Below are 24117 nucleotides of genomic sequence, written 5' to 3' on the forward strand. Positions count from 1 at the left end.
TGGGATTATCTTTGACTTTATTTTGACAATAATTACATGATGTACATAGTGTTTCATTGAAACAAGAGTGTAACACTGGTGGGCGATGCCCTCTTTGCTCCTGAGGTCAAGAGATGGCTCACATACTCTCTAACCAATACGTGCATAAAGCATGTGAGAACAGGTTATCAGGGTCACAAATAGAACAAGTGTAAAGTGTGTTACACAAAGACCACTGCCACTATGTTTTGGTAGGTTCCACTTTAAACATGGTCTTTCAGAATTACAGCAAATGGAAGAGGGAAAACTCTCACTATGGTTCAATAAATGAAAGTGAACAACTCCATACTTAATCATAGGGGGGTAAATTGATAAAGACCAAATTCACCAGCAATTTTTACAGCTCTAGTTTTAGTGAAATGCCAATAGGTTAAACAAAACAGAACATATATACAGTAGTTCAACTCATAGATATATACACATATATGTACAATATATAAATATAGTAAAATAGATAAAATTACATTGATTTCATGTTCTTCCATAAATAATCGCAGGACAATAACAGTTTGGATGATGTGTGAGGTTAACATTGGAAGCAGTGAGCCGCCCGCCTCGTTTTTGTGACGAGGTGACAAGCCGACTTTACACTATCCTTATCAATCATTTAGTTATTTTTTTGTAACTACGGTTATGTTTAATAAGGAGAAGCTGCCAACCGTTAGAAAAACACTGACATTTTGACAGATACACTGAGCAGCTCACACGACATTCCTCCGCCTTCCCTCAGTTCTGCATGGAAGCCATTATGTAACGTTGATGTGACGTTTGGTTATGTGCGGTCTCAAAACAGTCAGAAAACAAACTATTTTTGCAAGGTAAACAGGTACATTAATTACAACCACGCATGTGGTCAAATTCAAGATATTCTTCCTTAAAGAAAAAAAGTGTAACGTCCCCCTCCCCTTAGCATCCGGGGGATTTGACAGGGAGCATGCCCCATCTACAAGCAGTAGTGTTATCGCTGTATTAGATTTGAACAAGGTCTTCAATACATTATAATGCGTAATACATTTCTTTAAAAGAGATTTCCCCTAAGAGATCTTTTGCAACTTCCAGTGTGGGGTTTTGAGAAGGCAGGTTTTGTTGATTCATACTAAGCATTTTACAAGTTAAGCCGACACCACTAGCTAGGTCACACAGCCTTGGTACAAATACTGATAAGCGGTCTAGTAGTCCGTGAACAGACAATTTCCTCACGAGTGTGCTGAACATTAAGTGCTTTTCAATATATAAACACATATTACAAATACCTTTTTTGGCAATGTTTTAAAAAATAAGAAGTTGAACGCTAAATTATTCACGTCGAGTAGAGTCTACTGTCATGTTCTTCACCTCTAATGAGTTCTGGGATTCCAGGATGTCCGCGGTTGCGTGCGGCCCTGGTTGAGAAAAGTTGTCGCTGTGCCCAAAAAGCTGAGCTCACACGCAGTACCTGAATATGAGCTGTATTGGAACTCTACAACTACACGATCCCTGTTTGAGGCACCATCAAAAGTTTCAACTGTACCAGAATTACAAAAAAGAGAGAAAACGTCCAAAACGGAAAACGAAACAAAGAAAGCACAACGAAAGGAAAAAAGAAAATCACCACCTGTGTGGCTTAACTGCATACTGTACAAAGTTCAGTACATTCTCATTGGAATGGTATAGTCTCTTGCTTAGAGTTCAAAGCCGAACGTTGTATGTGAGGTCATGTTCTCCTTCTTCTTGGGTAGCAGTCTTAGCGGTCAGATGTTTAGCGGCTGAGCTGCGGATGGTGTGGTGCCCCCCCTGGTGGATGAGGTATCCTAGTGTCCGTCGGAGGGTTGTGAGGCGTTGTTGATCCAGTCAAGGGTGATGAGGGTCAAGCTGCCGATCATGACGAAGAAACCACTGCACAGGAAGATGGATGCCTGGATAGAGGGAGGACGAGACTGTCGGGCTTAGCACAACTAGGCTTTCTTCTCCACTCTATGATTGATGCTCCTTGCCAGGAGTCACAGACCACAACACCCACAAACACATCAATTCATGGACCAAAAAGGAGCAGGATGTTTTCTTACCCCAATTTTCTGCACAGACTTCATGGGCTCCTTCTTGACCAGTTTGATATAGAAGGCCGAGGGCAGGATGAAGATCAACATGGCTGCCGCAGATGCACCTGAGGAGGAAGATGACAGGCTCAGTGGGGATGTTCACCTCTTTTCTTTTAATTTCTAGATACTGTGAACTGCACCTGACCAACTGAACACATTCACTCACCGATGAAGCCGAAGATGTCTCTGATGGTGGGGACGAAGATGACCAGACAGTTTGTGCTGGCCAGCAGAACCATGGTGATGATGGTGTGGCGGATCCAGCTGAACTCCTTGGAGGCACACAGCAGCTGGTTGACCGACGTGCGGATCTACGACAGACAGAGACGGGGGACCAAGGTCAACATGGTGGCAATGCCGAACTTGACAACATTCACAAGTTTTGAATGGATGGACAGACAGACAAGCTGCCAGCCAGACAGACAGATAGATGTGGGGCTTACGGGAAACAGCACCACAGGGACAGTCAGGGTGACAGCTGTCAGCACGGCCAGACGAACGATGAGTAGGATCACGTCAGACTTGTAGACCTTGGAGTAGGTGTGCAGAAGTTCGGACTCCACATGCACTGTAAAGCCAATCCAATATGGTCATTTCATTTATGCTTGTTTCCTTCTCACTTATAAAGCCACATATTCAATTCATTTCCCTTAGCCTGATGAGTCCACACCTTTCAGATATTCAGATATCCAGACACAGGGCCCATGTGTGACCAACTGGGTATCGAACCCTGGTCAGCAATGCTCTATAATAACCCCTACGGTCAACATTCACTCATTTTGCTGTATTATTGGTGTTCGTTCAGAAATGTCTTTGTAACCTGCCTGTTACATGTCCAGCCAAATCAAACGGAGATTGAGAGATCAATTGGAATACAGCTAAGATTATTCAAGGTTGTGCGTAACTTTCACACCCTCGTTCATGTCATGTCCTGGCTAACTAGGGCCATTGCGTAGGCATACTTTTAGGGAAGTCTGGAACATGGCTGGACACCTGCTGCGATGTCCTTGCCATAACAAATATACAGGATCATTGGTGTATTGGACAGCTGATTCTGTGTCTTGTTTTCTCATGGGGGACAGTACTTGCATAACAACTGGTTGTATGAGCCCGAAACGGACTGTTTCCTGCTCAAACTAGTTTTGTATCCGACTGATAAAAAAAGGATGAATACGTTTCTAAGGGGGGCGGGGTGACTCACAGTTGAAGGTCAGATATCCGAAGAGAGCAGCCAGCAGGTACATGATGAACATGGCCAGGAAAGACACGTTGGCCACGCCCTGCATCTTTCTACGGGAACGACTGGGAAAGAAGAGGAGGTTTAGACAACACAGAACCACTGTTCTTTTCTCTGTCTTCCTTCACAAGTACTACAGCTATAAACTGTGTGTGTGTGTGTGTGTGTGTGTGTGTGTGTGTGTGTGTGTGTGTGTGTGTGTGTGTGTGTGTGTGTGTGTGTGTGTGTGTGTGTGTGTGTGTGTGTGTGTGTGTGTGAAGCCTTGACAACGTGGCAGCTGGTAAAAAAGCGATAGACTCACTCTTTAAGCTCCTCGTACATGGGCAGGACGGCGGGGTGGCAGACAAAGGCGAACGTCAGGATAGGAACAGCATACACAGTCTGAAGGAGAGCGTTAGACAAGACCATTAGACATTTGACACATGAACACAGATACAAAAAAACATTAGATCACACAAGAAAAAACATAAGTACAAGTACGATAGCCCTTGGGCATCCATTAAGTAGTTCTCTTTCTATTTATCGATTTACCACTCAACATATCTGTCCATTTCTCACCTGAGAGTTGAAGACAAAGTATTTGGGTGTGCAGACGTCCTCGTTGTAGACGATGGCGGTGGTGTTGAGGAAGCCCACCGTGTTGTTCAGGACCTTGCTAACCGTCTCGTTCAGTATCACGTCCATGTTAGGAATGTAAGGGCACGGGATCTGGAACTTCTTATAGATCACCTGGAAAAGAAACCGAGCCCATTTAGACTCCCATACAAAAGGTACAGAGTATTGGCTACATACATTGCTAATTGCCAATATTATAACTACTATAGATGAAAACTCATTACTTTTAGAATGCTTGCTCATGGTCCGGCTAGTGTGAGCAGGTCAGAATTGTAAACCAATGTGTCACAGTTATTCAGGTGTTCTATCTTAATTTGACCAGTTTCTCACTGCAGGAAAATAGTCCTGCAGCGACAGGAAATGCGAATTATTGTATGGATTATAATTAATGGAAATGTGGTTGATACATTTTAGTTAGGATAAATCAAGATTGACAGTATTAAAGTGGAAATTACTAACTTGAGAAGCCGCTTTAAACCTTAAATACACTACAATTTGCATGTCCTACTGTGCAGGAACATTATCTTCGACAACAGAGTGATAAAATGAAGATATCATATCTGTAAGTGAGCCATTCACTACAATAACCTGAACTGTAAAGATAATAACAGCGGAGTAGTTTATGATGTTGACTCACCACAATCAGGAAGAACACCATGCAAAGCAGGGAGAAACCACTTGTGTAACCAAGGTAACCTGAAGTAAGGTAACAGAGAGAGAGAAAAAAACGATTGAGTACTTCATATACTGTGGAAATGTAAGATAGGAAATATACTAACTACTGTGTAATATCCGTTAAAACATATTAAAACTATATTACAATGAATAAGAATGTACTCTTCTAAGGCAATATATTAACTTTATCAGTCAAAAAGGAATCTAATGTAAACAAACTCTTCTGGCATCTATTACACACATACGTTGCCACAGTGCGTCACCATCCCCTGCCCTTTCCCAACATTTTACACAAGTGCTGCATACACACACACACAAAGTAAAGTGCCACACTCTGTATTGTGTCTTACCAAGGTTCCTGAGAAGTGAGAGTGGCAGGATGATGACAACTGACACCAAGATCACAAGATAGTCCCCGTTCGCATACCACTCTCTGGAACGCACAGGAGAGACAAGAACATGTCATACACTGTACACACATCACCACACAGTTTCATATAATAACACACAGTTACACCCACACACACTTACACACATTCATATCCCAACATTTATCTAGCTTTTGTGAAAAAATATGACCTATATCAAAGCTATTGTAGCGTTCGTTTCTCGTTTGACTGTTGTAAAATACAAACATGGCAGAATGTCTGCAATGCACACATAAATAGCAGCCTGCTCTTAGGGTGGTCTAGCTACATGCTGGCAACACTACATGAATGTTTGATGGGCCAGTTGGTTGGTCTGAATGAGCTCATCCAGAGGTCTGTCTCTGTGCGGCACTGGTTCTTCTAAAAGGACCCTTTGAACGGCCGCCGACAACACACTGTCCCTCCTCCCTCCTCTCTCTCTCTGCTGAGAGGGACAAAGAGACCTCTTCACATCTTCCCAGCGCAGCACTCAAAAACAACCCGCCGCCATTTTGAATGACACCAAAGTCACTACTTCACCTCGAGGGTCGACCGCTCAAAAACAACCATGGGCCATTTGTCAAACCAAAGTAACAGCAGACTAAAGGACACACACACACACCAACGGACACACAGAATCTAGAGACAAAGCTGCTTACCCGTTGTTAGCTCCCACGAAGGCTTGGATAACGATCGGCAGCTCGTACTTCACAATGTAGAGGTAGCTGGACATGGCTGCAAAGGTAAAAGCAAAGTCACGGTTAGTCAAAGTCATATTGTGAATCAGTGACTTTTCATCAAAACATGCCTTATTTTGTTCCAAAACAGACAACTCTGAGAATGTTCTAGTAGCACTAACCAAGGATGAATAGGCCTATTGGTTCGCAGAAGGGATGTTTGTTCCATTGGAAAGTAGTACCCTTGCAAATATTTATTGTAAACATTTACAGAACCATTTGGTTTATGGGAAAGGGGCTGCTCTTCCTTTTCTATGTGTGACATCACTGACATTTAGACTTTGGACTTTTTTCCACATAGTCAACTCCTAGTGGATCAATGAGACTGTCTCCCCGACTTTGATCTGTCTTTCTGAAAGACCATTGAAGTGCCCTTAGTTCTCACCTCCGATGTTCTGCATGGTGATGGAGATGGATGCAGCCAGTTTACCGGGCATGCCGAAGGCCTTGTAACCCAGCTGTTCATAGACCAGCGACCCTCCTTCATTGGCTGTCTTTAGAAGCAAGTGCACAGAGTACAGGGAGAAGATGGACACAGCCACCAGGAGAATTCTGTGGAGAGAAGAGGAACATTGTATCATGAGTAAGGTACGGAACCAGGCCTGCAAGGCTGGTAAGGACTATTATCGACTGGCATTAACCACACTGACACCGAGTAACACGGTTGACTACTGATAAGTGCACATTGGATAAGTACAAGCTTTGTTTCCGTTTGGTGCATTTCACCAGTCCCAATTCAAACATATTATTTTGACTTGATCTCCCAATGGTTCCATCTGAACGTGAAGACAAACCACACCAAAGGTCAACGCAGGGCTTAAATTCACATGGAAAATGTGTTCTGACCATCGCAAGGACACATCTTATGTTGACCATGTTGACGCTGGGGAAGTGACATACAAGTGACCTTCTTTACTGTACTGTAGCACCCAAACACAGGGATCAATAGGTTCTGTCTGTGAGCTGATCTGCAAAGACCTTGTCATGGGGACAGTTTTGATGCAACACAGCTATGCACAATCCAGATACAGGGATGTGATTGGACAATGGGCTCCAGGTCAGGATATTCTATCTAGCAGCCAAGCTGTGTAGAACTAACACTGACTCACTGTATTAATAGTAGCAATTGTGCCACTGAGAAAAATTCTCTAAGCGATATGAGCTAGGTTCACGTTATGAAGGCCTTGTGCAAATCATTTCACTCACACACACAACTTCAGAACCACAACACAGTGGTATAGAGACGATTACTCGACTATATCCGAGCACAGCTCTGTCTACTCGGCTACTTCAAATCAAATGTATTTATAAAGCCCTTCTTACATCAGCTGATATCTCAGAGTGCTGTACAGAAACCCAGCCTAAAACCCCAAACAGCAAGCAATGCAGGTGTAGAAGCACTGTGGCTAGAAAAAACTCCCTAGAAAGGCCAGAACCTAGGAAGAAACCTAGATAGGAACCAGGCTATGAGGGGTGGTCAGTCCTCTTCTGGCTGTGCCGGGTGGAGATCATAACAGAACACTTCCAAGATTTACTTGTCACCATTTACACTTCTGCCCATAATAGTTTAGTCTACATCTTATCACGTCATATGCACTTCACTGACTCACCAAATATACCTTAGATGACCCTAAGGTAATTGTTTTCACTCTGTAAATACTGAATCTACCCAACAGTGAAGTGTTTGCAAGTCCCATGGTGTGGAAACCTTTTGCAAACAAAGATTTTTTTTCAACAGAGGCCTTTGTGAAAATACACAAAAGCTTTTATACCCTGAAGAAGGTATGTTGCGGAAATGCATAAGCCAAATCAATAAAGGTTTTTTCAGTATGGTTTATATATTTTACAGAATTTCTCCTACTTCACAATGCTACACAAATAATCAGAGGTATTATATTCATAATTCATATTCATAAGCTGTTGGAGCAAGTGGCCCTTTAAACTGGCTACCCACTGGGCACAGAAGTCATTTCAACGTCTAGTTTTGATTTACATTTGGTTGATTTGTCAACTAACGTGAAATCAACAAAAACTGACACCATGTCATTGGATTTAGGTTAAACGTTGTTTGAAATGACGTGTAATGAGTGTAATGGTGAGAAGAAGAAGAGTCTACTGGAATGATCTCATGTGAGGCCCGTTTCCCGTACCTTACCATTTATATATCTCTGGCCCCCTTGCAGAAAGATTAGCGCTGCTAAGCGGCTTCCCCCCGGCGTTGAGTGACTGGCACACATGAAAGGCCCTGATGCTAGTGCGCCACACACCCAACCCCAGAGCTCACACTCGTACGCCCACTGTTCGTAAACACCGGCCTGCGTGGCTACTAGCTACCGTGCCCTGCGGTAGCATAAGCTTTGATCTCTGTAGGCTGTCTCACCAGCTTACCCTAACTCCCTTCAGGGTTATCCAATGCCCTGTCTTAAACAAGGACACATTTCTAGTAGACTGTGGATAAATGCTGTGCTCAGATTGTATGTACAGTATCTATGCCTCACATTGGTAGATATTGAGGTGTGACCTTGTTGTGCTCTACCTGGTGGTATATCACACTGCCAAGTTTAGAATGTGCTGTATTGCCTCTGATATGACGGAGTGCATTCAGACTCAGAGAGTTCCACAAACTATCTACCACACTAGCAACATACAGTGATATTCTATATTGCATTCTATTCAATGTGATGTTGACTTACATTTTAGCTATTTAGGGGACGCTCTTATCCAAAGCGACTTACAGAAGCAATTAGGGTTAATTGTCTTGCTCAAGAGCACATCGACAGATTTTTCACCCAGGGATTCGAACAAGCACACTTTGGGTTATTGGCCCAACCCGCTTAACCACTAGGTTACCTGCCACTCCTAATTCCTACTACCTACTTCTCAGATTCATAAAGCTGAGCCCCATTTCAATTGTGGATGTGTATTTTCATTCCAATTATTTATATATACATTAGTTGACTGACAGGGAGTGCTGTTTTGAAGCCACTGCGCCTTCATCTTGGCACCACCCTCCACCATTGTAAAAAATATTTTGGAAGCTATAAAATGAATGTATTAATGTGTACATTGGTTTTTGCCACATTTATTAGTTTACTGACACCAAAATGCATAATTGAAATGTGAGCTAAACAGAAAAAAAGAATTGTTAACAATGTTTTTTCCATAAAGTATAATTTTTAGAAAGTACTATTGTTACTGTCCCCACTACAACAACAAAATACTTAAATACATGTCATTGTGTCCTTGAAAAATTGTATTGAAATACTATAGAATTCCATTCATTCCTATGGAGGACTACTCCTTCTGGGAACTGCCAATATGGCTGACCGGTGGCTTCAAAGCCTCTCACTGGCCAATACATAGCATCAGCAATCCTGGGATATATCATTGGTGTCAACTGCTTTAAAACAGACACCACTAGCTCTTCGTCACACCTTGCAAGCTACGGACATTGCCATTGGATGACACAGTGTGAACCCGCAGTGCAGTTTTCCTTCATTAATCAGCAACACAGATGTACACACTACACACACACATCAGCAGCTGTCACTGAGTGCTTATACAGAAACCCAGCCTAAAACCCCAAACAGCAAGCAATGCAGATGTAGAAATCATCTGCAATTGATTTCAATGAAACCCAAGTTTGACACTGGCATACAGGAACACTAGAACAGTACTCACACAAAGAGTGCAATGCCAGTGTTGGCCATGGCATAGGAGAGACCAAGGATGCCACTGCCCATAATAGCATTGCCCAGGTTGAAGACTGACATCCCAAAAGAGGCGGTGCCTGGATGCTGTTGAGAATAAAGTAAAATATACCCAGTTAGAAAAAAACTCAAATAAAAGCACAGTAAACCATAAGCCTCAAATTGGTATGTTATGTGTTATCAGGATGTTATCAGGACAGCACTTACATAATCCGTTTCATACTTCTTCTTGTCCAGGTGGTAGTCTGGAAGGAAGTTTTGACTCTCCGCATCCATATCGGGATATTGACTGGAAATCAAACATGCATAAAGCATTTATTTAATGGACTAATCTCATTCCAATTCAGCCTTTAAAACAGACATAATACAAGTTCTACTAAAATATGCAAGTTGATGACATTTCTGCGGTTAGAAACACAGGCATAGGTCTACTGCAGAGCATCGTCAGACCCAGCAGGCTGCAGTGCCTCACCTGTCAATAGGAACCTTCTTGGTTGGACAGGAGCTGTATTCATGACTATTGGAACTGACACTGCTATCCTCATCCGGAGAAATGTTGAAGCGGCTCATCTCTGTCTTTGCAGTGGCCTGTTTCATGCTATAAAATAAACAAACGGAAAACCTTGAATCAATTTGTGTTTATTTGTGAACTTCTTGCCTGCGCCATTCCAACTCTCTTCTTTCATAGAACCTCGAGTTCTACCAGGAACGTTGAATAATCAATATTGGAAAGGGAGAGACTAGGATACTCATTGCGCTGCAGCTATCTCATAAATCTGAAGTCATGTGACCAGAAGAAGGGGGGTTGACCCATCCCAGGAGCCAGTGGAAAAATACCAGCCGCCCGGCATCCGCGTCTATCCACATCAGCGCAGCGTCACATACCCAATATGAATGACAAAAGCTTTGCGCAAGTCTTTTCATCTCCAATTTCAACGTGTTAAATAAGAATGACATTGTAATAGGCCGATATATGTAACTAACAAATCCCGTTTATTCAAACAGAATGTGAGATCATGTTATTAGTTTAGGGTTTTAAATGATAGAGCACAGCCTAATCTAAAACATTTTATGCATGGGACTGTTAAATAATTCGATTTTGGGCTCCATTTAATAAGAATTCTTCCATGACTGACTGATGGAAACAAAGGCACGTGCTTGTCTATTATGGGCATGGCACCATTTTGCGCAGAGCTGTAGTCCTATATCTGTCTTAGATATCCTCAGCTGTAGCTTACAGGCATTCATTTAGGTTGCATCATTTCTTGGACATTGATGTCTTTTATTTACAAATATCCCAAATAAGGGAAAAGACTCAACCATCAAATCCATTACATTCCTTTCTTGGTTACCGCCCCGGCATTCCTCTGTAAATAATATAGCCCACTAGCCTACAGCGTCAGTGCTATTTATTTATTTCCTTGTGAGTCTGGCCCATTGCGCTGTGTAGCCTCGGCCTATAGTATAGCATCATATATATTATAAAAAATATAGAAATAACACATCTATAACCTAATAACTCTGATCTTTGCGCCTAATTGATATTGGCCAATTGACCAGGGAAATAACCTGCAAGAGATTAAATACATCGGCCCGCTATTTCAATACACAATATATAGGTTAATTATTTCACCTATTTTCCAATAGAATAGACTTAATTATTAACAATACATCAATTTACTAGGCCTATATAATTGTAAATTACAATTTATAGCTAGAGAATTACAAGATAATTAGCCTACACCCGGTAACCCAGCATATTTCCCGGAAGACAGTAAAAAATGCGGCGCAGACAGAATCTTACCTTTGCGAAAACGAATAAAATCCCTATGAAAAAGTAGCGATCCTTTTCAATTTTAATTTGAAACAATTCCTTCACCGTTGAATGTCTCCAATATTCTACTAGAAAGTATTTATCCTTGAAGTTTTATTCAGTAACAATACATGTACTTAAGATACAATTCAATTGTCCCAATGAAATAGGAAAATAACTTACAATGTGGATACAATTGTATAAGAATAGCTTAAAAGCTCAATTTTAAGATGTTATATAAATCAAATTGCCAACGATGTGATACACAACATGAATTTACGTTGTTCTAAACGAGGTGGGGTTTGTCTGCACCTTTATATCTATCCAGCGTTGCATCAGCCCGAGGAGGAAGGGGAGTGGCTTTTTGCCTTGGCGACAGGCATAGACTTTACACACGCCAGAATGAATGACGCGGTTTGTGTACAAACACACGGTCCAGTAAAGGTGGTGGTTCTGAATGCCCTTCACAATGTGCATTCGACTATCTTGATTTCTGCTCATGGAAAAAGTTTAATTCAGATCATGTATTTGGATCACTGTGTCCTTGTTAGTTTTTTGTTGTGTGTTGCACTGAGAAGACAATAAATAGCCAATAGTCTATACTTTAAACTATAGCCAATAGTAGTCTAGGCCTACATTCCTGTGGCTTAACGACCCCGATAATTAGGCCATGGCTCCTTTTCTGGACAGTTTTTACTTGGTTCCCGGACATGAAATTGACGAGACGATAAACTGATGAGAAAGCACGAGATTGTGTGTCAGTAGAATTTAAAATGCGACCAATGCTTCAAAGAAGACCTCCCAGTATCAAGAAGATTAACGTACGCAAACGAATCATGTGACGACGGTTCAGTGAGCGCGCCAGGAATCCGTGTCATCCCAATCCCCTTGTCATGAAGTGACTCCCTCACATCGGCTTTAGGTTCACACTCTGCTCCTTTGCGAGTCTAAGCAACGCATTGGTTCTCTCACCCATGCTGTTAAAGTTATGTTTACACACTCTTTCTAAGCACACTAAGCTACCCCCTACTTCACATACAGGCTCTGTCTCTCTGTTATGGTTATCTGTGTCACACACACACACACACACACACACACACACACACACACACACACACACACACACACACACACACACACACACACACACACACACAGCTGTTTCTTCATTGTAGCCCATACATGTTAGGCTATTACACATGTATTAGGCTATCACTTTATTATTGTCCGTAGCAGGGTCAATGTTTCTCAGTATGCTACATATTTTAGTTTGATTCAGCTGGGGTGTCTGACATTGAGGTGAAATCACACAGTTTCGTATCAGAGACTCCTTTTCCATTCATTATGCAACCATATTAGCAGCAGTCTTTATGTCGAACCTTCTGGTCTTTACTTTGGCTTCGTGAACTTGTGACACAAGTACAAATGAACCCATGGCACTGTTAGAAAATAAGGATCTCTGAGAAAAAGTTTGCAGATGAACAAAGTTAATGTTGTTTGGTGGTATGAGACCAGTTTGACCTCAGTGGTTAGGGTTAGTTGTTGATTCAGGAGATATTACTGTTAAAGGACCACTCGTCTACAATGTCCACTATTCGTGCCAGGTTCATTTCCATGTGATAGTAGAACGGTATACAATGTAAAACATACTAACCCTGTGTACGTATGAACAGCCTCCCAGCCTATAGACCAAAATGTAGCAACACAGATGTACACACTACACACACACACACACACACACACACACACACACACACACACACACACACACACACACACACACACACACACACAAACACACATTATTCCCCTCTCCGTCACACATGAGTTAGTTTGTGTATAGGTCTGTGGGAGCCATTGTTTGGGGCTTTAGGAGGACCCTGCCAAACTAAGACGGATCAGGAAAGTGGAGCAGGGCCTGGATTTGGGCCGATTCCCCAGCCTCGCCATGGCCCCATGCTACATTAACACATAATTTAAGCTGACGCGTCCAGACACAGGCCGTGGGGTAGGCACCTCAGGAGTGGAAATTATCTTAAATGACCATAACTTTTGACTAATATACGAGAGTGTGAAGCCTAAATGTTGTCAATGTCTGTCTATGGATTTGGATGGAATGCATCCAATTATGTATTTCTATAGGACAATGTAGTATAAACAATCGTTTGGTTTATCACCTGTGTACCCTGTTACTGTCCCAAATACCTGTATGAGTAGCTTAAAGCATTTCTACATCCTTAAAATGCTGCTGAGCATTCTAGTTCAGTGGTGTGCTACTAAACCAATAGCCTACTGTCAGCTGATTGGCTGCAAGAGGTGAGAGATATTTTATTTATCAACCATTTCCTGTTCACTTTCTCGGAAAGGAAGTGACTAACTTGAAAGTAAAGCAACAAAAAGGCATAGCAAAGGAGATCTACTTTTAGACTGTGCCTCTTTGTCTCTGCAAGGCTAATATCACTGCAATAATAACATCCAGTATCTTATATATATATATATATATAAACTCTTAGAAGGTTGTTGGCCAAGATCTCGCGATACATGGCCCCATCCATCCTCCCCTCAATACGGTGCAGTCGTCCTGTCCCCTTTGCAGAAAAGCATCCCCAAAGAATGATGTTTCCACCTCCATGCTTCACGGTTGGGATGGTGTTCTTGGGGTTGTACTCATCCTTCTTCTTCCTCCAAACACGGCGAGTGGAGTTTAGACCAAAAAGCTCTATTTTTGTCTCATCAGACCACATAACCTTCTCCCATTCCTCCTCTGGATCATCCAGATGGTCATTGGCAAACTTCAGATGGGCCTGGACATGCGCTGGCTTGAGCAGGGGGACCTTGCGTGCGCTGCAGGATTTTAAACCATGACAGCGTAGTGTGTTACTAATGGTTTTCTTTGAGATTGTGGTCCCAGCTCTCTTCAGGTCATTGACTAGGTCCTGCCGTGTAGTTCTGGGCTGATCCCTCACCTTCCTCATGATCATTGATGCCCCACGAGGTGAGATCTTGCATGGAGCCCCAGACTGAGGGTGATTGACCGTCATCTTGAACTTCTTCCATTTTCTTATAATTGCGCCAACAGTTGTTGCCTTCTCACCAAGCTGCTTGCCTATTGTCCTGTAGCCCATCCCAGCCTTGTGCAGGTCTACAATTTTATCCCTGATGTCCTTACACAGCTCTCTGGTCTTGGCCATTGTGGAGAGGTTGGAGTCTGTTTGATTGAGTGTGTGGACAGGTGTCTTTTATACAGGTAACGAGTTCAAACAGGTGCAGTTAATACAGGTAATGAGTGGAGAACAGGAGGGCTTCTTAAAGAAAAACTAACAGGTCTGTGAGAGCCGGAATTCTTACTGGTTGGTAGGTGATCAAATACTTATGTCATGCAATAAAATGCAAATTACTTACTTAAAAATCATACAATGTGATTTTATAGATTTTTGTTTTAGATTCCGTCTCTCACAGTTGAAGTGTACCTATGATAAAAATTACAGACCTCTACATGCTTTGTAAGTAGGAAAACCTGCAAAATCGGCAGTGTATCAAATACTTCTTCTCCCCACTGTATATGTATATATACAGTACCAGTCAAAAGTTTTCAAAACTATGAAAATACACATATGGAATCATACAGTAACCAAAAAAGTGTTCAACAAATCAAAATATATTTTAGATTCTTCAAAGTAGCCACCCTTTGCCTTGATGATAGCTTTGCACACGCTTGGCATTCTGTCAACCAGCTTCACCTGGAATGCTTTTCCAACAGTCTTGAAGGAGTTCCCACATATGCTGAGCACTTGTTGGGTGCTTTTCCTTCACCCTACGGTCCAACTCATCCCAAACCATCTCAATTGCGTTTGGGGTCGGGTGATTGTGGAGGCCAGGTCATCTGATGTAGCACTCCATCACTCTCCTTCTTGGTCAAATAGACCTTACACAGCCTGGAAGTCATCCTGTTGATGTTCAAGTTTCCTGTTGAAAAACAAACGATAGTCCCACAAAGCGCAAACCAGATGGGATGGCGTATTGCTGCAGAATGCTGTGGTAGCCATGCTGTTTATGTGTGCCTTGAATTCTAAATAAATCACTGACAATGTCACCAGCAAAGCACACCCACACCATCACACCTCCTCCTCCATGCTTAATGATGGGAACCACACATGCCCACTGTATACAGCCTCGTTATTGTTATTCTTATTGTGTTACTTTTTATTATAACTTTTTATTTTAGTCTACTTGGTAAATATTTTTTTAACTCTTCTTGACAGGCACTATTGGTTAAGGGCTTGTAAGTAAGCATTTCACAGTAAAGTCTACACTTGTTGTATTTGGTGCATGTGACAAATAAAGTTTGATTTGATTTGACATAAGGAGATCATCCGTTCACCTACTCTGCGTCTCACAAAGATACGCCGGTTGGAACCAAAAATCTCAAATTTGGACTCATCAGACCAAAGGACAGATTTCCACCGGTCTAATGTCCATTGCTTGTGTTTCTTGGCCCAAGCAAGTCTCTTCTTATTATTGGTGTCATTTAGTAGGGGTTTCTTTGCAGCAATTCGACCATGAAGGCCTGATTCACGCAGTCTCCTCTGAACAGTTGATGTTGAGATGTGTCTGTTACTTGAACTCTGTGAAGAATTTATTTGGGCTGCAGTTTCTGAGGCTGGTAACTCTAATGAACTTATACACTGCAGCAGAGGTTACTCTGGGTCTTCCTTTTCTGTGGCGGTCCTTATGAGAGCCAGTTTCATCATAGCGCTTGATGGTTTTCGCGACTGCACTTGAAGAATCTTTTAAAGTTATTGAAATGTTCCACATTAACTGACCGTCATGTCTTAAAGTAATGATGGACTGTCGTTTCTCTTTGCTTATTTGAGCTGTTCTTGACATAATATGGACTTGGTCTTTTACCAAATAGGGCTATCTTCTGTGTACAACCCCTACCTTTTCACAACACAACTGATTGGCTCAAACGCATTATGAAGGAAAGAAATTCCACAAATTAACTTTTAACAAGGGACACCTTGTGAAGCTGGTTTAGAGAATGGTAGGTGGAAGGGTGGCTACTTTGAAGAATCTCAAATATAAAATATATTTTGATTTGTTTAACCCTTTTTTGGTTACTACATGATTCCATATGTGGTCTTTCATAGTTTTGATGTCTTCATTATTATTCTACAATGTAGAAAATAGCAAAAACTAAAGAAAAACCTTGAATTAGTAGGTGTGTCAAAACTTTTGACTGGTACTGTATAAATACTTTTTTAAATAATATGGATTCATATGAATTATTACACATTAATATCGTATAAATAAAACCGCAACTGTTAAAAGTATCTGCATGAAGTGCAAATATAGTATATTACTGTAAGAGATGCTTTTGGTTTAATTTAACTCAGGACATATTCGTGTCTGCTTGCAAGCTGAAAATCTTTGCCTGTGCATGTTCAGGCTACCTGCCCCTCCCCAAGGCTACTCTACTGATGTTACACGCTTGATTCAGAAGATAGGCAAAGGGATTTTTTATTAGCAAGAGAAGAATGTTTTTACTTTTCAATGCTAGTTAAGGATACTATAGGCGTAGTCATCACGTTTCACATAGGATTTATTAACTACAAAAAGGTAAGATGTGTTTTTAATTATGCTGCTGCTCTGCACACAAAAGTTTGTTAGCTAGCTAGCTAGATCAAATGACATTCAAAGTTCCTCCTTAAAAGCAGCTCCTCCCAGGTACAATTTTGTGAACCTAATTCAGATAATGCATGTCATAACAAGATGCCCGCGCTTCATGCCTCCTCCTCAACCCTTTCTCACTCTCTCCCCACTGTAACGATCGTCTAAGGGAGGAGACCAAAACGCAGCGTGGTAAGTGTTCATTGTAATTTAATAAATAAACTGAACACTGAAACAACGAAAAACAACAAAGAGAGTGAACGAAACGAAACAGTCCTGTCTGGTGCAGACACAAAACAGAAAACAACTACCCACAAAACACAGGTGGGAAAAGGCTACCTAAGTATGGTTCTCAATCAGAGACAACGATAGACAGCTGCCTCTGATTGAGAACCACACCCAGCCAAACACATAGAAATAGAAAATATAGAACAAAAACATAGAATGCCCACCCCAACTCACGCCCTGACCAATCAAAATAGAGACATAAAAAGGATCTCTAAGGTCAGGGCGTGACAGTACCACCCCCAAAGGTGCGGACTCCGGCCGCAAAACCTAAACCTATAGGGGAGGGTCTGGGTGGGCATCTATCCGCGGTATCCTCTGGAGCGAGGACCCTCGCAGCGGGCCCCGGACAGGAGGGCGACTCTGGCGGCTCCGGACAGGAGGGAGACTCTGGCGGCTCCGGACAGGAGGGAGACTCTGGCGGCTCCGGACAGGAGGGAGACTCTGGCGGCTCCGGACTGAAGGGCGTCGCTGGAGGCTCCGGACTGACGGCCTTCGTTGGAGGCCTCGTGCCATGACTCCTCACTGGAGGCTTCGTGCCATGGATCCTCACTGGAGGCTTCGTGCCATGGATCATCACTGGAGGCTTCGTGCCTTGGATCATCACTGGAGGCTTCGTGCCATGGATCATCACTGGAGGCTTCGTGCCATGGATCATCACTGGAGGCTTCGTGCCATGGATCATCACTGGAGGCTTCGTGCCATGGATCATCACTGGAGGCTTCTTGCCATGGATCATCACTGGAGGCTTCTTGCCATGGATCATCACTCGAGGCTTCTTGCCATGGATCATCACTGGAGGCTTATCTCTGGGAGAAGGCACAGGACTCACCAGGCTGGGGAGACATGCAGGAGGGTTAGGACTTATCACAGGCACAGGACTCACCAGGCTGGGGAGACATGCAGGAGGCCTCTTCCTTGGCCGAGGCACCGGATACACTGGGCCGTGGAGGCGCACTGGCAGTCTCGAGCGCAGAACTAGCACAACTCGTCCTGGCTGAATACCCCCTGTAGCCCGGCAAGTGCGGGGAGCTGGAACAGGCCGCACTGGGCTGTGCTGGCGAACCGGGGACACTGTGCGTAGGGCTGGTGCAGGATAACCCGGGCCGAGGAGACGCACTGGAGGCCAGATGTGCTGAGCCAGCACCATCCCTCCTGGCTCGATGCCCACTCTATCCCGGCCGATGCGAGGAGCTGCGATGTAGCGCACCGGGCTATGAGTGCGCACTGGGGACACCTTGCGCGTCACTGCATAACACGGTGCCTGACCAGTACGACTCTCGCCATGGTAAGCACGGGGAGTTGGCTCAGGTCTCCTACCTGACTCCGCCAATCTCCTCGTGTGCCACCCCCCCCCCAAAAAAATAATTCTGGGGCTGCCTCTCGTGCACGTTTCCTCAAGCCAACTCCTCGTAGCGTCGCCGCTCCGCTTTAGCTGCCTCCAGCTCCTCTTTAGGACGGCGATACTCTCCCGGCTGTGCCCAGGGTCCCTTGCCGTCCAAGATTTCCTCCCATGTCCAGGAGTCCATTCCACCACGCTGGTTGGTCCTTTGGTGGTGGGTAGTTCTGTAACGGTTCTCGTGGGCTGAAGGAAGAGTGGACCAAGGTGCAGCGTTTAAAGTGTTCATGATTTAATCAACAAAAAAAACAAAATCGAACAAAAACAACAAACAGGAGAACGAAAGCGAAACAGTTCTGTCTGGTGCAGACACAAAACAGAAAACAACTACCCACAAAACACAGGTGGGAAAAGGCTACCTAAGTATGGTTCTCAATCAGAGACAACGATAGACAGCTGCCTCTGATTGAGAACCACACCCGGCCAAACACATAGAAATAGAAAACAGAACAAAAACATAGAATGCCCACCCCAACTCACGCCCTGACCAACCAAAATAGAGACATAAAAAGGATCTCTAAGGTCAGGGCGTGACACCCACCGGCAACATTTCAGTTGCATCTTGCGCCATAAATTAGGCTACACTTGTCTGTCCATCACACATTATGTAAATAACTAGCTTGCCTGCTCAATCTGCACTGATTGTGAAGTAATTGAATGATCTACATGTAAAAACCGGTTGCATTTAACACATTGAAAAAAGAAAAAAAAAGGAACGATATAAACCACAACTGTTTGGGGTTCGAAACGGTTCAGAACTTTAATTTGCTGGTCGGAATAGTAGAACGAAACGAGATTTTTTTTTTGCTTCTGTTCAGAACGAAACGATTGGGAAATCATTTCGGTTCCATCCCCTGATTCGCACAGAGCAAAATGGCATATAATTTATGTGCCACTTGTTGCAATGTGTTTGTTACCCTCATGGCAGCCAATAGGGGTAGAACAGCCTCGAACCAGTCACCCCCATTTCCAGGCCAAAGATAATTTCCCCATTGTCTTGGCAGAGGGCCCATTTCGTTATCATGTAACCCATTTATCCACAAGGATACTAGATAAATAGTTATTCTCAATGCATCCAACTCAATCATGGCACCCCCCCTTTCCCGACTCTCTACACACGTACACACACTCACTGGCTTCGAAGTCCGATCGCTAACCTTGGCACATAGCTCGCTAGCACGAGAGCCCCCTCCTTCTCTGTTTTACTTTTCATTTTCCCTGAGTTTAAATGAAGGATTTTCCTACTCCAAGCCTTTATCCACCTTCCCAAAACTCAGATTCTGAGAAGGTTCATCTAAGTAGGGGATATTTCAATTTGGATGCCTTTTGAAAGTAAATTAAAGACGATAAAATCTGCCTGTCAAGTAAAGGGCATTTGTTGTTCTTGTTGGCGTCCAGAGGCAGTTTCAGGAGATTTACTGAACTTTTTCAGGGGTCACCATGTTTATGGGGTAACTGAGGACGCTACCACATAGTTGGTAGAGCAACTGAGAGCAGCTGAGGTTCCTTTACACTGCACAACGGTTCAAAGACAGTTTTTTATCTACTTAATGCTGCAATATGTAACTTTTAGGGCGACCTGACCAAATTCACATAGAAATGTGAATTATAGATTTGCCATTCTCATTGAAAGCAGGTAAAAGAGGTGTCAGATATGTTCTATGTCTGCTATTCCTATGCTTCCCATTTTTGCGTCTTTTACTTTCGGTTTTGTACACCAGCTTCAAACAGCTAAAAATGCAATGTTTTTGGTTATGGAAAATATATTTCACAGATGGTACAATGACTCTCTACGCTATACTTGCTTGTTTTGTCACATAAACTGAAATTAGGCGAACTATTAGAATTTTAGCAACCAGCAGCAATTCCTGTATTGTGCACCTTTAATTAAGCTGACCAATGAGACCGCTATTGCCTTTGAGGACACTGGAATGTACCCTTCAGTGTGAGGTCACATGCTCTTGATTTTTCTGTTGTCATGTTCTATCTAGTCCAGGGGTTCCTCTGAAAAAAACACTGCCCTAGTCAGTCTTGGAGTCCATTTAAGGACAATGGCAACAATAGTCTCATGGTCTGGCCATTTAGACCACACACCACACAGACACTCCTGCTCTTTAAAGACCCACTGCAGTGGAAAGTAAACTTTTCTGTAAAACTATGTCTTGACCTTATCTATGATGTTGCACAATGGTTTGTAAATAATTATTTTAATGGATATGAGTTTTGTTTTGTTTTCAAGTTGCCTTACAAAGCAAAAGGTCATGTGCCATATCAAATGAAATGATATTGCTTTTCTAAAACTAAAGCTTACAACATGCAGTACATGCCAAGTAAGTTACTCATAAACATTTGCGATTTGAGTTTGATATATTCAAATGCATTCTCAGTGGTCCTAATGGTAGGAGACTGTTCCTTGGAAGGCAGTATGAACCATGACTCAAGCCTGCAACTAGACACCGCAGTGAAAGAATATAATTGTTGATGGCAGCCACATTAGTGACAAATCCTGTGGAAACTGATGATGTCATCCCATGAGCTATCTCAAAAGTAATTAAAGCCAGGGAAACAGATTGTAACAGATCTTTACTGAACAGTTAGCTGAAAGATGAGACAAAATGACTCAAAAGTAAATGCTGAGTTCATATCTAGTAATCAATCTATGTTTTTTATTTGTCTTTATTTCACCTTCATTTAACCAGGTAGGCTAGTTGAGAACAAGTTCTCATTTACAACTGCGACCTGGCCAAGAAAAAGCAAAGCAGTTCGACACATACAACAACAGAGTTACACATGGAAAAAACAAACATACAGTCAATAATACAATAGAAAAAGTCTATATACAGTATGTGCAAATGAGGTAGGATAAGGGAGGTAAGGCAATAAATAGGCCATAGTGACGAAATAATTACAATATAGCAATTAAACACAGGAGTGATAGATGTGCAGAAGATGAGTGTGGAAGTAGAGATACTGGGGTGCAAAGGAGCAAAATAAATAAAATAAATAACAGTATGTGGATGAGGTAGTTGGATGGGCTATTTACAGATGGGCTATGTACAGGGGCAGTGATCTGTGAGCTGCTCTGACAGCTGGTGCTTAAAGTTAGTGAGGGAGATATGGGTCTCCAGCTTCAGTGATTTTTGCAATTCATTCCAGTCATTGGCAGCAGAGAACTGGAAGGAAAGGCAGCCAAAGGAGGAATTGGCTTTGGGGGTGACCAGTGAAATATACCTGCTGGAGCGCGTGCTACGGGTGGGTGCTGCTATGGTGACCAGTGAGCTGAGATAAGGTGGGGCTTTGCCTAGCAAAGTGAAGGATGCTTTTTTTGCAAAATAGGAAGCCAATTCTAGATTTAATTTTGGATTGGAGATGCTTAATGTGAGTCTGGAAGGAGAGTTTACAGTCTAACCAGACACCTAGGTATTTGTAGTTGTCCACATATTCTAAGTCAGAACCGTCCAGAGTAGTGATGCTGGACGGGCGGGCAGGTGCGGGCAGCAATCGGTTGAAGAGCATGCATTTAGTTTTACTTGCATTTAAGAGCAGTTGGAGGCCACGGAAGGAGAGTTGCATGGCATTGAAGCTCGTCTGGAGGATAGTTAACACAGTGTCCAAAGAAGGGTCAGAAGTATACAGAATGTATACTTGGTAGGTTCATTGATAATTTGTGTGAGATTGAGGGCATCAAGCTTAGATTGTAGGATGGTTGGGGTGTTAAGGATGTCCCAGTTTAGGTCACCTAACAACAGGTCAAGCTCTGAAGATAGATGGGGGACAATCAATTCACATATGGTGTCCAGGGCACAGCTGGGGGCAGAAGGTGGTCTATAGCAAGCGGCAACGGTGAGAGACTTGTTTCTGGAAAAGTGGATTTTTAAAAGTAGAAGCTCAAATTGTTACGTAACTTATCCTTTGAAATCGAAATTGAAAATGTTCATATTTTAAACAAATTAATTGTTATGGGATTGTATTCCTTTTCTACAACAGACATAGCATTGATTTAATTTGCAGGTGACCGAAGCAATGCTTTCCAAAACATGTACATTTCAGGGATGAGGTGATGTTGGGCATTTAGGATGTACTACCTTGAACACCGTTTTTCAAGTTTGTCATGTTTAGAGGGGAGAAAATAGGTTAGTGAGTGCCATTCCACATTGGAGACACAAAGGGCTAGTAGCCATCAGACTGAAAGACAAACATGTCGCCAAAGAGGAAGTGAGTTTTGTTTTGGTATCCCACACACACACACACACACACACACACACACACACACACACACACACACACACACACACACACACACACACACACACACACACACACACACACACACACACACACACACACACACACACACACACACACACACAGAAACACACACACACAGCAGTTGATCCTGATCGGACATGATGTCTGTGCCGGACAGGAGACATTGCCTACATCAACACCATCACAAAGAGTGGAAAACCAAAGCATGAGGGGACTCACAACACCAACACTACTTTCTGTCATGGGGGATGACGGCTAAAATGAAGGCAGAATCATTTGACGCAGTGGAAAAGTTATATTTTACAGAATGGACCATCAACTGGTTGTCGATACTTAACAGCAATACAGTGTTTTAAAAACAATGTGTAGTATATTTATAATGTTATGTGTACATTAGGTCATGGACATTATAGAACACATTTAGACTTTTTGACTATTGACTCCAGAGCTAAGCATCCTATATTCAATATTAATTTCCATCCTGTCCAATTTCTATGCTAATAGCTGTCATTTGCTTCCACCCATCTTATCTCTCCCAGCATGTGACCTTAACTAGGGTAATTTGAAAAGGTATACTTATGCAGGCTAAAGTGCTTTTACAGTGGTTACTACAGTATCAGTTACGTTTGTGGACTGGCATGGTTTGCAACATGGTCTTGACCCTCACGTGGACATACATTAGGTTTTCATCACAGTACAGGACAGTGTGTCCAGTCTGAAAAGTCTGACATCAATCTTCTACAATAATAATTAAATTCAGCCTCCCAGCGGCTAGATCGGCCATAGCATCTTTTTGATATGAAGCATTACCTTGGTAATCCTCTTAGTGGTGGGAAAGTGGTTTAGAGGTGCATTCTTTATAACAGCAGCGCAAATGGGGGGGGGAATCACTGCCCCGAGGGGCCTGGGTAAGGGTAGGCCACTCCCTCTAAGGCTCTTCGAAACTTTCCATGAAGATTTCCTGGGATGGGATCGCCCGCCTGCATCGCAGTGAACCCGCTGACATCTCTGCACAGTGTGTGATGTGATGGGATGGAGGGGTGGAGGGAGGGGGCGAGGGGGGGGGGGGGGTGGTTTGGGCTGTTTGAGCCATGGTGGCTGAGAGGATTAAGGGGATCAGGAGCGGGAAAGGTGGCCAGACACATTAATACACTCACACAAGCGTATACACACACATGTACAC

General features: G+C 42.9%; 1 protein-coding gene across 1 annotated transcript; it reads right to left on the reverse strand.

The window, feature by feature from the left end:
• LOC120049989 (sodium-coupled neutral amino acid transporter 2-like) lies at positions 1–11598 on the reverse strand. The gene is made up of 15 exons (XM_038996551.1): positions 11303–11598; positions 9971–10096; positions 9706–9787; positions 9470–9585; positions 6174–6340; positions 5711–5786; positions 4995–5077; positions 4607–4665; positions 3913–4083; positions 3656–3735; positions 3319–3419; positions 2561–2685; positions 2284–2428; positions 2085–2182; positions 1–1934 (listed from the first exon to the last, which is right to left on the reverse strand). Exons 2-15 carry the CDS (start codon positions 10093–10095, stop codon positions 1830–1832), a joined length of 1533 nt encoding a protein of 510 aa, XP_038852479.1. The 5' UTR covers position 10096; positions 11303–11598; the 3' UTR covers positions 1–1829.
• Positions 11599–24117: the final 12519 nt, after the last annotated feature.

The sequence above is a fragment of the Salvelinus namaycush genome, chromosome 6, assembly GCF_016432855.1.
Source record: "Salvelinus namaycush isolate Seneca chromosome 6, SaNama_1.0, whole genome shotgun sequence".
In the NCBI taxonomy this organism is placed as follows: domain Eukaryota; kingdom Metazoa; phylum Chordata; class Actinopteri; order Salmoniformes; family Salmonidae; genus Salvelinus; species Salvelinus namaycush.

What these genes read in the sequence shown, in the direction of transcription:
- LOC120049989 (XM_038996551.1), bottom strand. Translation starts at nt 10,095, where the DNA reads ATGAAACAGGCCACTGCAAAGACAGAGATGAGCCGCTTCAACATTTCT. An exon ending in AAGAAGGTTCCTATTGACAG is followed by an intron (nt 9,788 to 9,970) that starts GTGAGGCACTGC and finishes TTTGATTTCCAG; the next exon opens with TCAATATCCCGATATGGATG. An exon ending in AGAAGTATGAAACGGATTAT is followed by an intron (nt 9,586 to 9,705) that starts GTAAGTGCTGTC and finishes TATTCTCAACAG; the next exon opens with CATCCAGGCACCGCCTCTTT.